General features: G+C 47.2%; 1 protein-coding gene across 1 annotated transcript; it reads left to right on the forward strand.

Moving 5' to 3' along the window:
• Positions 1-1639: 1639 nt before the first annotated feature.
• SPMAP1 (sperm microtubule associated protein 1) lies at positions 1640-7602 on the forward strand. Its single transcript, XM_083189283.1, has 3 exons — positions 1640-2072; positions 3464-3563; positions 4761-7602. The coding sequence occupies exons 1-3, from the start codon at positions 1806-1808 to the stop codon at positions 4916-4918; spliced, it is 525 nt and encodes a 174-aa protein (XP_083045409.1). The 5' UTR covers positions 1640-1805; the 3' UTR covers positions 4919-7602.
• The last annotated feature ends 9822 nt before the right edge of the window (positions 7603-17424 follow it).

A 17424-nucleotide genomic window follows, 5' to 3' on the forward strand; every position in this document is an offset into this window, starting at 1 on the left:
TGAACACCTCCCTGCCTCTAGCAATACCAGCAATACCTTTTATCAAAGACTTTGCTTTTTAGAACTGTATTCCATTAAAAGAAGCACCAATCAATTATGTGTGTTTTTCATTGTTAATTGCAATAGACCATTGTCATATCACTACATAGCTGCGTCATCGATATAGGTTTGTGACTTTATTTGCCTGTACTATTACACAGAGTAATTATAAGATTAAAACTGAAATAGGCAGGAGATTATGGTGTCGCTGAGAGAGACGTTTTATATTGTATCGAGTGCCAATAGAGGATGGTAGACACGCCTGATTGGTGGTGTGAGACACACCCAATGGGCGGTGTTAGACATGCCAAATAGGTGGTGCTAGGCACACCCCTTTGACGGTGCACCCCCTAATAAAATGTGCTGCACACGCCTATGGGCATTACGGTTGTGGCATAATGTGTAATGGGCATTATTGGTGTGTGGCATAATGTGTAATGGGCATTACAGCATGTGTCAAAATCTGTAATTACAGTGTGTGGCATATGTAATGGGCGCATTACGGGGAGTGGCATCATGCGTAATAAGCATTACGGTGTGGCATAACCTGCCATGCCCCTATTATCATGTAGCCACTCCCCTAGTTTGTGTGCCCACACCCCCCGATGACACATGACCACACCCATTTTTGGAGCACATCTGCGGTGCTCACTATCAGTACCACTGAGCAAAAATTTCTACTTGCACCACTGTCCTGCCGTGCAACAGCTCCCGGTCACTCTGCATTTGCAGACCCGCCGGAAGTCTGGATCAGCTTTCTTGTTCTCCCCCCCCCTCCCCGGAAACACTGGCAATGTAAATTATTATGTCACGCCGCATTGTAGCGTGATTAGCGTCACGCATCAAAGCTGTCTTCACCTACCATTCTTGGGTGCTTCCCGCTACTCTGGCCACCAACCCCATAGTCCATATGTCTCTGATATTGGTGTTCTAAAGTCAGGGGATTACAAATTTAAAATCTTAAAGAATCGGACAAACCAGTACGCTGATCTGCATACCTCCCAACTTGGGTCTCTTGGGAATTGTGATTTGCAGCGCCCTAGGCGTGAGCAGCCTGATAAGGAGGTGGGGCTTATAGTGAGGTGGGCATGTCAGCCAACAGAGGGGGCATGGCCTAGCACAGTGTCCACCATTTTTCATCAATATGTGGGCGCGCCCAGCACTCCCTGAGCAGCTAAGCAGCCCTCGACTCCCTCCCCGCACTAAATAGGTGCCGAGAGCATGTCATCTGTTCGCCGATCACCGATATTCGGCTTCCCCCCTGTCCACGGGACACTGTCAACTGCAGGAGGGACAGCGGGACAGTCTCCAATTAGTGGGACTTTTCGGATGTAATCGGGACAGTTGGGAGGTATGATGTGTACAGAGGCATCTGCCGGGAGTGGCCAGTCCAAGGACTGTGCCATGATGTGCCCAATGGTCACAGTTTGATGCAATCGAAAATCAGGAAGGAAGTAGTTTCCGCCTCTACCAACAGTTGCATTGTTTAAGGATTGCATATTCTAAGTTGTTGAGAGCAGCTAATTATATGCGATTCTTACTGAATTAGGCCCATTGTCTCATGGTGTCACAGGCTGGCTGAATAGATCCACTGTGTGAGTGTGTTGCTCAGGAAACTTATACAGAGAGCAAAGTGTAATTGAGAATCATGTACTTGTGTTTGTGTGTGGCTATAGCAACACATCCCTCTGCCTTCAAATGACCACTGTGCACTGCTTACCCAGAAGACAGAGACATATACACAGCATTGAACATTTCACTTTCCAATGGCGGCGTCCGCAGGCTCTCAGAGGAAAATAGAATTAAGCTATTTAAGTCGTTTTGCACCTTCCCCATCTTTAGCAGAACTTCGGATAAAGGAGAAAAGATTTGTTTTGGATTGTGTGGCAACGGAAAGTATTGCAAAGGACTACAGCTTCTCCTTACCAAAACTTGGCTCTGTTATACCACCTTACAATGCCCAGAAGGACCGCCATGTTAGCGGATATTTCAAGAACAGGCCTGTGCCACCGCTGCTAAAGAGGACAGGACAGGTAAGTGTTTAATGTGACCTCTGTTCTGTTTGCAGTTTTGCAAGTCTCTTGTCACTTGTGTGCTGGAGTCTGTCTACTGGATGTACTGTAGTTGGAATCCCGACGTTCAAGATACCGGTGGTCAGAACACTGGCGTCAGAATCCTGACACCGCTGAGAATCCCAACTGCCAGAATTCAAAAACGTAGGTATGGCGGGGAGGGTTGGGCTGTAGGGGTGCCGGACGGCGACCCAACAGTCGGGATTCCGACAGTCATTACTCCAACGTCGGAATCCCGACTGCTCCCTCGTGGGGGTCCACGACCCCCATAGAAGGAGAATAAAATAGGTGGCGAGCGCAGCTCGCCACCGTGCCCCCAAGGGGCTTCATTGCGCTCCCCCCGCTGTGCAGTCGGGATTTCGACGTCTGGGTAATGACTGTCGGAATCCCGACTGTCGGAAAAATATACCACACCCGGCTGTAGAAGGGGAAGGTAAGGGTTAGGTTGCTGGGAGATTTAGGTTGCGGGAAGTGAGGGCTACAGAAAGGTTAAGGAGTAGGGTTAGCTTACTTTCTAAAAAGTGTCCGGATTTTGACCGTAGGGATGTTGCTGACGGTGTTCTGACCATCGGTGTGCAGACTTTCAGGATCCTGTACCCAACCCCTACAGTCTGTGCATAGTCCAGGACTTACTCAGCGGCTGCGACAGAAGCTAACGTCACAAGCCTTCCCCTCCAATGTGGTACTAAGCACACCTGCATTATTCCGGACACCCAGAAAACATCCGGTTACCACCCCCAAACAGCAGTTTCATGTCAATCAACTTTAGGACGGCTAGTGATTAAATAAGCAGGATCGCCTCGCGTATACATACTACGTGCCATAAGCATGCACACTCTATTGATAATCACCCAGCCTACAAATTCACAGTCAAACAATCAGGTCTGAATAACCCCCCCATGTACCATGTATGTAAAGCAAATTTGATTCTTGGGAGAGGAAAGCTCTATATAAATACATTTTCATACAATGGTATGTGGTACTCAGCGAGATGTACTAAGCCTTTAAAAGTGATAAAGTGGCAAGTGATAAAGCTCCAACCAATCAGCTTCTAACTGTCATTTTTCATGTGGCATGACATATAGGAGCTGATTGGCTGGTATTTTATCACTCTCCATTTTATTACTTTTCAAGCATAGTACATCTGGGCCTAACTGAGCTGTGTAATTCTGTTGGCGAATATGCTATGTGGGGGGATTCTTTGTAGAAAATATAAATGAGAGCAGACCCCACGTAAGGACACCAGGCAGACATATTTAATAGAGTCTGCTTAAAGAAACTTGCTGTAACAAAGAACAATATACATGGCTATTTTACATGACAAATAACAGTAAGTCACTTTGTTCTTCTAGTCAAACGGAGGAACATCAATCCACGGTGAATTTGCGGACCGATTCCAGTATAAAGGTGCAGCCGCACTTTACTTGCTAACCCGAAATAACAGTGGAGCAGGTACTGTAGTTTATTGCGTGTTACCCAAACTTATTTTTGTTTGTTTATGATGTTATGGAAAATGATTTACCACAGATGCTGTGGCCCCCGATATCAAATCGATATCAGCGGGTGCCTGCATCGGCTGGCAAGAAGGGAGGGATGGCATGGGGGGGCTAGATCGACAGCCGAAATCACACTGTGTGTACACAGCTTCTCAGAAAGATAGGCTCTTGCCCCAGTTCTTCACTTTAGCAGCACTCAATATACATTCACTTTCACACCACAGCAGAGAGACAAATATTCAACTCCCTAATAGACAGACAATAATCAAATCAGAAATGTGCCAAAATAAGGTAGCATTTATTACTAAGATAAGGTTTAGGTGGGGAACATGACTTTTAAAGTGATGTCTGACAATGTACAGTGGAATAGTCTTTATAACCGTAACGGCACTTGATATCTCACAATTCACTGATGTCTCCTCAGCTCCAGCTCCAGGATGTGGACTATGGCCCTTATTCAGATCTGATCGCAGTACAAATTTGTTCTCAAAATGGGCAAAACCATGTGCACTGCAGGTGGGGCAGATGTAACATGTGCATAGAGAGTTAGATTTGGGGGAGTTATTTTGTTTCTGTGCAGCGTAAATTCTGGCTGCATTATTTTTACACTGCAATTTAGATTTCAGTTTAAACACACCCCACCCAAATCTAACTCTCTCTCTGCACCTGTTACATCTGCCCCACCTGCACTATTCAGATCTGAATTAGGGCCTATGTGTAATGTTCTTGGGTCTCACAACAAAGCTCATTAATGCTTTGCTGGAGTCTGAGGTTAGACTCCGCCCCTCGGATGTAGCTAGCACCAATCACTGGAGGCCCAGGTGGTACAAATGTAAGACTCAATAGTGTTATCTGAATAAAAAGACAGTTTGTGGGGTCTGTGAAACAGTGGCCTCCGTACGATGATCAGGGTGGAAGAGGGCTGGTGTCACTGTGTGTAGGGGTTCTGAAGAGACCAAAGACTGGGCCCCACAACACGACATCCCTGGTAGCCATTGGGACCACTGCACAGTGTATACAGCAGACATAGGGTCAGTGCATCTTCCTCTATGAATAATGCACATCTATGTGATCATTGATTATTGCCGCATGCACGCTTATTGATATGATCGGGTTATTCTGTGTAACCACCATCGTTTCTCTTATGTCTCAGGTCATTCTGCAGAACACGTCAGAGGCCACGGCATGTTCTTATCTTCCATCAAACCTGTAATTGGCTACAATGGACTGTATGGGTACAGAAGGAACACCCCATCTCTCAGGAGAATGCCCTCCCCATTTGGAATATTGACCCAGTCAGCAATTTACTAAAAAATACACAATGATTTGTCTGTCCCGGAATATAAACGCAGCTATTGTCAAGTTTAATCATTTTCACTAGACAATGTTATCATTACATACTCTAGCTAGAAAGATTTTATGTTCTGACTTGTATGGTGATTGGAGGATGTTTTAGTACAAAGTCATATATGGCATTAAAAATGGTTGTGATATTGGGCGTGATTCAGATCGGCTCGCTGGTCTGCGAGTGTTCAGAATTACTCGGCACTGCAAAGGGGGGAAGGAGGCTGCTGATGACATCAGAATTCTCTCAGCCAATCAGCAGCCTCCCACCTAGGATCGGACCCACACACCTAGGATCGGACCCAACTTATTGCAGGTGCTAAAATGCACCCACAATGTGCAACTAGGGAGGCCAATCCCGGGATCCCAGGATTTTGGCCTAAAATAGGCGGGATTTGAATCCCAGGATTGAAGCTCTTAATCCCGGGATTCCGGGATTACTGCGGCTATGGAAAATTCACTTATTCTTTAAAAGCCGGGCAGCGCTGAGCACCTTACGTGGCTCATATGTGCTGCCCAGCTGCTATTACTGACCCCCCCGGTGGTACGGCTTTGCACAGCGCAGCGTCACGTGAGGTCAAGGGTCACGCTGCGCAGCCGAATCCCGGGATTGAAAAAATGCCCCGGGATTGGCATCCCTATGTGCAACTAATCGGTCTGATCCGATAAATTTAATGTGCAGCCGTCCGGGTGCCGGACGGCTCCCGGACAGTCGGGATTCCGACAGTCATTCCTCCGATGTCGAAATCCCGACTTCTCCCTCGACCCCCATAGAGGGAGAATAAAATAGGTGGCGAGCGCAGCTCGCCACCATGCCCGCAAGGGGCTTCATTGCGCTCCCCACGCTGTGCAGTCGGGATTCCGACGTCTGACTAATGACTGTCGGAATCCCAACTGTCGGCCTAATATACCACACCCCAGCCGTCCAACCTCCCCACTCCAATCCAATGCGCATGGGACAGCGCATCAGGATGGAGGGGATGTTTAAACACATCCGCTTTAGGACTGAGTTCTCTGCCTGATCCGTTGGACAAAATTGTCCCAAATTGGATAAGTGTACGGGCACCTTATGGCTTCCCCTAATCTGCAAAAGAAACAGGCTGGAAGTGGTCATCGCTGAGGTCAGATATCCACCCCAAAAAAACCTTGGCACACATATATTATTACAAACACACCATGAAAACTCCATGTTTCAGCCCCAAAAATGCTGACTTCCTGTCAGTCCAAATGCGACTGCTATTGTTCGCATATTCAGTCGTTGTTTTTGTGCGTGCTTTCGCAATGAGAATGCGGCACATGCACAGCTGTTCCATAACCATCCTATTTGCAATTTATCTATTAGTGAGCTGAATTAGGCCCATTGTAAGCAAGCCCAGCACCCAATGCCACTGTTTAGCCACGCCCCTGTTACCTCCAAGTCACCGCTCAGGAACTCCCCTCACATCGCTGCTATAGTGCTGTCGATATCTCTGCTGCTTCCAACTTAATATACCAGCTAGGGTGGCCAATCCCGGGATCGGGATCCGCGGGATCCCGTGATTTGGCCCCCAAAACACCGGGATTTCAATCCCGGGATTGTAGTTTCCAATCCCGGGATTTCGGGATTAGACTGCGCATGCCGCGCAGCGTGACGACGTCAGAGGTCACGCTGCTCAGGCCGCACAGGCTGTCTGCCTCCATCCTGTCCCCGGATCAGCCCGCCCAGCCGTCCTGTCCCCAGACCAGCCCGCCCGCCCAGCAGCGGACCTGCCGGCACACCGGGCCACCAGTGGACCAGCCCGGGCTCCATCACCCTATCTCGCCCACCCACCCGGCCGCACCACGCATCTGTAAGTAAATATGCGGGGCGGCCGAGGTGGGTTTTTAATAGTAGGGAAGCCAATCCCGGGATCGGGCATTTTTCAATCCCGAATTCCGGGATTGAAAAAATGCCCCGGGATTGGCTTCCCTAATACCAGCCCAATGTTAAGTATTTGCAGCATTACATTTGCAAATGCAACGTGACAAAACAAATATGTTGACTACAAATTTGTTGTTGTGCATTACCATGTCTATTTATGTCACACATTAAAGTGGTATCAAAATATAAAAAAAGGGACTTCAGCTTCATCAGTCCTGGGTTACACACTGACTGCACACACTGAAAAAAATCATCGGAACCTTTAGATTGTAAGACGAGCAGGGCCCGTTCTCCCCATGTGCTTCTCTAACAATACTGTATATCTTTGCGACTGTTAAAATAGCAACAGTGCAACTGTTTTTTCTATTTACCATGTACTTGTCCTAATTTGTATTTGTACTGTCAATCACTTATTTTTGCTCATCTATGTATTGTCAGGCACTGCGGAACCCTTGTGGCGCCATATAAATAAATGATAATAATAACAATAATAATAGATTATGATTAGATTGCGAATGGACCCATCAGGTTACACATAGTTGTACATCCTTACTGTTCTCAGCCTAAGTTTTTAAGCCACTTCCCTCCAGTGTTCAACATTAAGAACTGTAAGCAGGGGCGTAGCGAGGACGGAGCACGAGCTCCGGTTACCGGAAGATCAGAGGGCGCCGGAGCCGTGCCTGCCAGCTCGCCCACCAGCCCTGCACTTCCCTGCACCGCCACCCCTGCCTGCTCCCCCGTCCGCTCCCGGCTCCCCACTAACCGCTGTGCCGGGTGACATGCAGGGAGCCTACAGCTCACCCGCCAGCCCTGCACTTCCCTACACCGCTAGCCCTGCCTGCTCCCCTGCCCGCTCCCTGCTCACCACTGTGCCGGGTGACATGCAGAGCCCCGAGGGGGTGTGGGGGGCCGTACATATTTCCTGGGCCTGGGCATACCTCCCAACTTTAATTCAGGGGCAGGAGGGACACTCATATGCGCGCCGCAAATTTTGTGAGCGTGGCCTAATGAAAGGGGCGTGGCCTATACCCAAAGCTCTCCCGCAAGGCCACGCCCCATCTGTTCCTCTTGGCAAATAGCAATGTGTCATCTCGATTGTCTGTGAGTGCAGAGGCCAGGGACTGGCTCTGGCTGAGAAGTTTCACCGGATCATTCTGAGAGAGCTTCACCCACAATGTGAGAAAACTGGGGTCGGCCTGTGAGATCATGCCCCCTATCCGTGAGGCCACACCTTTTTTGGTTGCGCATTATTTAAGAGGCATTTTTATGGAGTGGCTTTTTAGTGCACCCGGTGTTACTGACCCCAGTGATGCCCCTAATTCCAACGTGTGTCCACTTTATGCTCAAAACTTTGCAAAATATTTGATACTATTAATAAATATTAGAGCATTCAGGAGCTGATTCAGTTATGGGCCCTGTAGGTGTTCCATCTGACGAGCACTGTTGCACTTGTAACATTTAGCCTGAAGCACCCTTATGGACGTTATGTAACCTTACTTATGTTGCTCTGCCATTATTTAACATTATAACGGTGACCACACATCACAGAAACATCAATGTACCTGCATGAATGCATTTATTTTGTTGACATTTTAAGTAAAGCAATTGGTTAAGCCAGTGGTTCCCAAATTTTAGTCCCCCTTGGCAATGAACAATTCTAGTCCCCCTTGGCAACAAGCAATTTCAGTCCCCCTTGGCAATGAGCAATTTCAGTCCCCCTTGGCAACGAGCATGAAGCCCCTTGGCATCGAATATGAAGCCCGTGGCATCGAGCATGTAGGTAAGTGGCACTTATGTGGCAAATGTGTATTGGGCATTACGGTTTGTTATATAGTATGTAATGGGCATTACAGTTCGTTATATACTATGCAATGGGCATCATGTGTGGCCTTATGTGTAATTGGCATTACAGCATGTGGCTTTATGTGTAATTGGTATTACAAAGTTCGCTAAAATGTGCAATGAGCATTATGGCGTGTGGTATAATGTTAGGCCCCACCCCCTTTTCACTGTGCAGGAGCCTCACCTATTACAAATGGGGGGAGGGGCGCGAAACATGCCCTCGCTCCAGGTGCCGTGTCACCTAGCTACACCACTGGCTGTAAGTGCAAAATGTGTTCAAGTGTGCATATGGACAGATGTTTAACCCTTTTCGGGTGTGTATTATATATACACTAAGATGGATGCAACCAAATCTAATGAGCCCCTGAGCGCACTATTTGCTAAGATCTAACCGCCTCTTTGCTCTTGTCCATCTGTGTGAAAACTGTTTTGAAATGGGTGGTAATAAATCAAATTTTAACCAATCACATCACTGTAATATTAATTCGAGCCACAGTGCCAAATGTAATAAGGTGTGAGAATCAGAAAGTGAGAGATTTTGGGAGAGTTTTCCCATTTTTTTAAAAGCGCCAAACAATTACATGACAACATCAACCTGGTTTTGCGGTGTAAATGATTGCTGCTTTAAAAAAAAGGGGAAAACTCCCGTTTTTTACTTAAAAAAAATTAAATAAAATAAAAAAGACTTTAAATTTGAACTTTCCCGTTACTAAAAAAATAGTCCGAAATGTTCTAAGCAATTGCCCCCTATTACATGTGCAATTTTCCTCTGAAAATCATGTGTCACATGTGCAATTTGATGTGATTTTTTAGCTGTCTAAAAAAATCGCACCTTATTACATCTTGCCCTATACAATTGTTGGGAGGCTATGTTACTGTAATTCTAACAAAATATGCCAATGGAATTAAGTATATTTGGTAAATGGAGCCCTAGTATAGGTACATCCCAAATAAGGGATGATTGCATGTTGACTACAACCTTGACACCTCATCATATTACCCTTGGGAGCCATACCCCCATGCCTCCCCACTGCCAAGGCAGTAAGACTTCTGCACCAGGGTCCTGGATCAGATGCGGAGTGTGCATTGCTGCTGCTTACCCTGGGGGTACCCTGCAGACTGGTTGGGGGTACTTGAAAATATTATTGGCAATGACGGAAGAAGAGGAAGTCTCTTGATGGCAGACGAAGTCTCCCGTTGCCAACACGTTGCGTCACTTCCGGTTCAGTCTGCAGCGTCATCAGCATCTCCTTATGCTTTTGCCCGACCAGCAATCCACTGGGAGCTACCTACACTGCCCTCAGGCATCAGTGTTCATCTGCCCCACGCTGACACGGGTGGAGGAAGTAGCGGCATTAATTCTTAAGGCGCCTGCGGGTACCCCGGAGACAGTACACAGCCAGCGGCCAGACACAGGGCCAGATGTATCAAGCTTCAAAAAGTGATACAATGGAGAGTGATAAACAACCAGCCAATCAGTTCCTAACTGCTGCTGTTACAGGCTGGGATTGAAAAAATTACAGGTAGGAGCTGATTGGCTGGTTGTTTATCACTCTCCACTGTATCACTTTTTGAAGCATGATACATGTGGCCCACAGAGGGATACGATTCCTGACCGCATGCTACTCATCCACTACTCCTTAATATAAGGACACACATAAGGACACATATACCGCTCATACCACTCCACTCATAAGTACTGTGGATATTTCATATTGAGAGGACGAGTACTCATATATAAAAAGCCTACGGGGTACGGGAGATTAAAAAAGGTTTGGAACCACTGATCCAGAGAGTTCCGGGAACTGAAGCAGAACGGGTAAGTAAACAAAAGACTGACAGGTGTATAGCTGCCAATCTCCTGACATTGAAATGGAAATGAGATGGTGCCAGGGACATTTACATGCCAATGCGCCCAACAATAATGTCAGCTCCTTGAAGCTACCTTGTGCAATTAACATGAAAGGTGCTGAGCAAGCCATATGTCTACAATATGTCAAATTAGACTCCGTACAATTCCTGGCATTTGCTCTGACAACAAATATGACACAAAGACCCAGATAATGGCTCTGTATTATTAATTAACTCTGAATTTCACACAGAATCCTGAATACGTGGGAGAAAAATCCCAATGCCCCGAGTTACCTGGCTTTGTCATACTAGCTAATTGTCATTATTAATTCCCAATCGCTCCCAGCTCACACTTTCCATGCCCTGTGCAGAGATAATGGGAGCTTCCTCCTGGAGATGACAACGTTCTATTGATGCTATTAAAAATGAGTAAATAGAGGAATTGCTTATTATCTCATTAAATAATAGTAAGATCTGACATGGGGAAGGATGGACTAGAAGAAGAAACTTGTATAATTATAGCGTACATCTGACAAAATGGGGGATACAAAAGAATCAGGTCATCAGTGTTATCCTTTGAATGAGGGCGTAAGTCCCCGATCCCATGTGGTATCACAGGATCTGGTGGCTGCTTATCAGGGATTATGCTTCACATGCATCAGACAAGTGAAGCTTAATCCCTGATAACGGCGGGTATCGGAGCCAATGGACACCAGAATATCACCAGATCCCACAATTACTAATATTACATTTTGCTTTTGATTGCAAAATCGAATTTGATGTTGTTCGATATTGACTAGTGATTTTGTGTTTGGTTTAACTCTTTGAGTGCCAATGTTGCTGGCTGTGAGAGATCCTCAAAATATCCGCTAAACATGCCAGCGTCCCCCCCCCCCCCCCCCCAAGTCCTGGCACCTTAGGCTGCAGCCTAATCAGCCTATTGGTTACTCACTGCCCAACAGTGCACATTTTGCAGGTCTCCTCACAGACTCACAAGTGAAATAATTACCTGAGTAATGAGTACACCTGTGTTCACCTTCCAGTTGACATGGAAAACATGTACTGCTGGGGGTACTTGAGGACTGGGGTGATTATTCAGACCTGGTCGCTGGTCTGTTAAATTGAAGTCCACTGCGATTAGGTATACACTGCCCAGACAGAGTGAAATCCAGCCCGGTGTAAGTCTGCAAATAGTTTAGCACGGCTTGAGAAAATTATCTGGATCGGAAATTTGCAAGCCGATCACCGTCGGCGTCAGATGATGTTTCCACTGTGTGCAGTCTGTGCGTAGTCCAGGACTTACTTGGGCGGCTGATAGGGGCTGATGTCACACACACCCCCCCCCCCCCCTCTCGAACCCCTGACCACACCTCTGACACTCCCAGAAAATGACCGGTATCCACCTTTAAATTCTGGCTTCCTGTCAATTAACTTGCATACGGCCTGCGATCAAAAATGCTAATTTAATTTAAATTTATTGCAGGACCGCCTTGTTTATGACCACTATATACCTTATGCAGGTCGTTATTCGTTTGCAGCTAGTCTAAATTCGCACGGGGACCAATGTTTGCATGAGGCTGCTGTGATTTCTGTTATTCTGGTTTGTGTACATCTCTGATTTTGGGGCACCTGCAAATGCCCGGACCTGTGTGCGCAGAATGGGTCCGGCATCGCCGTCTCACACAGCGCCCTCTAAGCCACAGACTGTCACTGTTTAGGGGTGGGAAATCCAAAGAAGCAGGAGCTGCACTATGTCCATCTCTGAATGAGGCCCATCATTCATACAGCCAATTGGACCACATGTTTGGGTCCCTTTTTATTAGAGATGTAATCTTCAAGTATTTCTTGATTTCTTTTAAAATTGATAAAAAGTATGTAGAATCATGTAATTTTAACTTGTCACATACAGCCTTTATAGCATAGGAGTGCGCACGGAGGTGCCTACTGTGCACAGGCCCAACCTAATATCAGACACCCCCACAGCTCAGCTCCTCTCTCGACTCTCAATAACGCAACCACCAGTCCTCACTCTCTCTCATTACTCCAAGGCTGCAGCTGTAAGGAGGATATAGCAGATGTGGGGCATCTCTGAGTACTGAGATTCATGTGATTTAGGGGGTGAAACCTAATACCGGGAAGTGTCTGTCCCCATAGGAGTTCTCTGCAGCTGCTGATAACAGGTAAAACCAACCCCCCCTTTGTCCCATTCTCTCTCTCCCCCTCCTCTCCTTCTCTACCTGGCATACCGCGAATAACGGGGGCTCTGTAAGTAAAGTTAAGTAAAGTGTAGTAGCACATCTCATCCAGCGGCGTAACTACCTAAATTTCGCCCCCCCCGCCGCAGATTTTTCGGCGCCCACCTCCCCTCCCTCCCCTCGGCGCCCTCTCTCCCCTCCCTCCTCTCGGCTTACCTGACCGGCCGCATCTGCGGTCACGGTCCCGTCTCTCCCGGCGCCGGCTCCTGCTGCTATAATCAATACGGACTCTTAGAAAATGGCTGCCCCATACTGCAGACAGAAAACTGGGGACAGCCATTTTCTAAGTGTCTGTTTTCATTATAGCTGCAGGAGCCGGCGCCGGGAGAGACGGGACCATGACAGCAGGGCAGCAGCGGGTAAGTGCGGTAACTATAGCTCCGCAGACCCCCGGCGCCCACATGTTCTCTGCGCCTCCCCAATGTGAGGTTAGCAAACTGACCGTAAGACTGTAATTATGATATTTTATTAGGTGTAGTAATTAATGTACTATTTTAGTCCGTCTGTACCCTCTTATTCTCCATAGATGTTTCTATCCCCCAAATCTGTGTGTATTTCCAGATCATATAGTATTAGGCTGTAGAACTCCACAGTAATTAATGTACATTTTAGGTCTCTTGTTCACTGCAGATGTTTCTATCCCCCATATCTGTGTGTACCATAGTATTAGATGCTGTTAAGCAAATATGGTCGGACAGGAAATACCCAGGAAAGAATTCACCAAAAGGTTATGTCCAATTACCATACTTTTGTTCCTGCTATCACAGGAGGGTGGTAGCTGAGGGACAATCTTCACAGGGGGTGATCCAATTCCCCTGCTATCAACAGGAAATGTTCACAGGGGTAATCAGGACATAATGTAATCAGACTGTGTTTTGTATCTTGTGTTGACACTGCTCTGCATATCTCTGGCCCCTTCCAGACTTTCTGGGGCCTGACCCAGCAGGGGGGGGGGGGCAGCAGCAGTAGCTGGGAGGGGGATATACCTGACTCTTGAATACACCAATCGAGATCGAGTGCAAGCCCACTGATGGTATGGAGACGCGTGGGAATTTAGAAGTTTTTAAAATGACTGGCACACAAGCCAGGAGAGAGATTTTTGATGGACTGTCCTGGACTAAGAGGTTATGCTCTGTCTAGGTATCGTGTGGACTTATCTGCTATCACTGCTGTGTGGAATAAGTGATAGTTTCGTTATTTGGACTGTGATGCTACAAGGACTTTGCTACCTGGATGTTTTTATGCTACCATTTGAATCTTTTTCCTGTCTTCATCTACATGTGTGTGCTGTGATAAAAATAAACCATATTTTGGTTTCATCTGCTCGGTGTCTGAGTGATTGAAGAACCCTGTATCTTCACATTTGGCGGCAGCGACAGTGGGATCATTCAGACACCAACCATCGAGCACAGAAAGCACAGAGAACAGAGGATCAGACCATATGTAAGGAAACGGAAAATGCAATAAGGTGATGTTCAGCAAGTGAGCAGGTGTCAGTCCTGTGAAAGGGAAAATGTTTCCAAGGAAAGAAAATCGATGCCTCAAGACCCCTGTAGCAGAGGAGCTCAGGGATGGAGGTTCTTCAGTGTATCGGCAGGCTGGGAAGCCGGATCTGTTATTTATTGTCAGGAAAATGCAGTATATCTGGGAGTACTGGGAAGAAGCTCAGCAGATGATCAGCGGGTGGAGAGTATCCAGCATACAGGACAAGTTGTGTTACCTGGGGGATGCATTCCTGCACTGTAAAGGTGAGGCCACCTCGTGGAATCTGCTGGGGGAGCCAGAGTTTGTAGAATTCACAGAGGAAGTGATTGCTACAGTTACCCAGATGCTACAAAGAGGACAATATTCTGAGGCTGAAGGACAAGTCCAGAATAAATTGATGCCCCAGATAGAACCAGAGGAAGGGTCTAGAAGGGGGCTACTGCAATCTGGGCAGACAACCGAGGGGTCTGCCACGGAATTAATTGTTACCGCAAGAGAAGGGTCGTTGTCAGGGGGGCCCCTAACTGCCCTTGAAGAAATGAGTATGGAGGAGCTGATAGCAGAATGTCAGCTGCGAGGTATACCCATCCGATCCTGCACTCGTGGGGAAATCCTTCAGCAGATCCTTCACGATCAGGGAGATCCTACAAATGCATTTGCTGATTATCGGGCATGGATCCTCCATTTCGGTGCACAGTTGAGTGTGTGGGAACAATTGCAGTGTCTGGAGGAGTGCTTCGTGGTGGCAGAGGAGGAGGCGATTGATCGCGGGCTCCTGGATACCCCAGCATGGCAAGATCAGTGTCGCAGGGGGCGTGATGAAAGGCACCGTTTGCAACTGCTTCTCCCCCATCCTAGGGAGGAAGCTGCTCAGTGTTCTCTGCAGGGGGAGGTTATCCCCAACGTGAAGGAAGTGAGGCCTCTGAGCCAGGCACCCCGGGAGGAGCTGCACTACAGCTTCCCTTTTGCTGAGGTGGGAGATGCAGAATTATTAACCTGCTGCCAGGGGATCTATGAGGACTGCGTCCAGGAGGAGATCACCGTGGTTAGAGGAGTATCCGACAACATCCAGGCCACAAGCATACCAGTCACAGATGATGTCGTGCTTCAGGCTGCCCAGCATATTCAGCTGGGGAAGGTGGTTATCCTGGAGACTGAGGACTGCGCAGAGGAAGCGGCAGGTGAGACCCAGGCTTTTGAGGGGGTAGTACTGGCCTTGGACCAGCCTGCCCTGCAGCCACCAGCGGAATTGTTCCTGATGGAGGGTCCCTTCTCAGCCCTGGGCATTGAGACCAAATGCTGTACTGAAATTTGCCATGCCCCTAGTGTGGGTTTGAGGGGGGAAGGACTTGACAGAGTGGCGGAAGAGCCAGGGCCAGAGCTCCGATATTGGGCTGCCGTTTGGCAGATGTTCCTTGGGAAAGAGGGGGAGGTGGAAACTGCTCCCTGCCCCATTGTGCCAGAGGCAAAAGTATTAGCACACCCTATAGGTGTGCCCGGTGTGAAAGTTTACGATGTTGCAGAGGGGGGGTACCCAACATTTGAGGACGGGGGATTGCTAACTCACTTGTTAGTTAACATGCATAACTTATATTGTGATATTGCCCTTGCTGCTTCTGCAAACCAGCCGCCTTTTACAAGATGGGTTTGGTATGATGCCACTCTGTGGGACTCAGGTGGTAGATCCAAACCTCAGATTCTCTGCTCTGCATCCCACTACAGGTTGTTATTGGTTCCAGAACAACTTGGTACAGGAACTAAAATAGTAGGGGAAGGAATGTGAGGTTATCAAACTGACCGTAAGACTGTAATTATGATATTTTATTAGGTGTAGTAATTAATGTACTATTTTAGTCCGTCTGTACCCTCTTATTCTCCATAGATGTTTCTATCCCCCAAATCTGTGTGTATTTCCAGATCATATAGTATTAGGCTGTAGAACTCCACAGTAATTAATGTACATTTTAGGTCTCTTGTTCACTGCAGATGTTTCTATCCCCCATATCTGTGTGTACCATAGTATTAGATGCTGTTAAGCAAATATGGTCGGACAGGAAATACCCAGGAAAGAATTCACCAAAAGGTTATGTCCAATTACCATACTTTTGTTCCTGCTATCACAGGAGGGTGGTAGCTGAGGGACAATCTTCACAGGGGGTGATCCAATTCCCCTGCTATCAACAGGAAATGTTCACAGGGGGTAATCAGGACATAATGTAATCAGACTGTGTTTTGTATCTTGTGTTGACACTGCTCTGCATATCTCTGGCCCCTTCCAGACTTTCTGGGGCCTGACCCAGCAGGGGGGGGGGGGCAGCAGCAGTAGCTGGGAGGGGGATATACCTGACTCTTGAATACACCAATCGAGATCGAGTGCAAGCCCACTGATGGTATGGAGACGCGTGGGAATTTAGAAGTTTTTAAAATGACTGGCACACAAGCCAGGGAGAGATTTTTGATGGACTGTCCTGGACTAAGAGGTTATGCTCTGTCTAGGTATCGTGTGGACTTATCTGCTATCACTGCTGTGTGGAATAAGTGATAGTTTCGTTATTTGGACTGTGATGCTACAAGGACTTTGCTACCCGGATGTTTTTATGCTACCATTTGAATCTTTTTCCTGTCTTCATCTACATGTGTGTGCTGTGATAAAAATAAACCATATTTTGGTTTCATCTGCTCGGTGTCTGAGTGATTGAAGAACCCCGTATCTTCACACCCGTCACCGCGGGGGCTGCGGAGCTATAGCTACGCCACTGATCTCATCCCACCGACACACTCAGACACTACGGTTGTCCTGGCAAATGCCACAGTTGCCTGTCCAGGCCAATCGTAGCTATAAAGCTAGACGGCTTTCACACATTTTTAAATTTCAAGATGACGAAAACATATAGTGAGTCCAGTGACCAATAACCTGGTGAAGAGATAAAGTGGTTATAAAGTAGGTGATAACGCACCAGCCAATCAGCTACGTTTGAAAAATGACAGTTAGGAGTTGATTAGCTGGCATGTTATCACCTTCTACTTGATCTCCACTTTATCTCATCACCAGGCTTAATAGGAGGGAGGATCAATAAGTACCTGTGTTAAGAATGAAGACAAAAATTTTCACAACAATTTTTATTTCTTTTTCAACATAA

This window comes from Crinia signifera, chromosome 5 (assembly GCF_055691185.1).
Source record: "Crinia signifera chromosome 5, ASM5569118v1, whole genome shotgun sequence".
In the NCBI taxonomy this organism is placed as follows: Eukaryota; Metazoa; Chordata; class Amphibia; order Anura; family Myobatrachidae; genus Crinia; species Crinia signifera.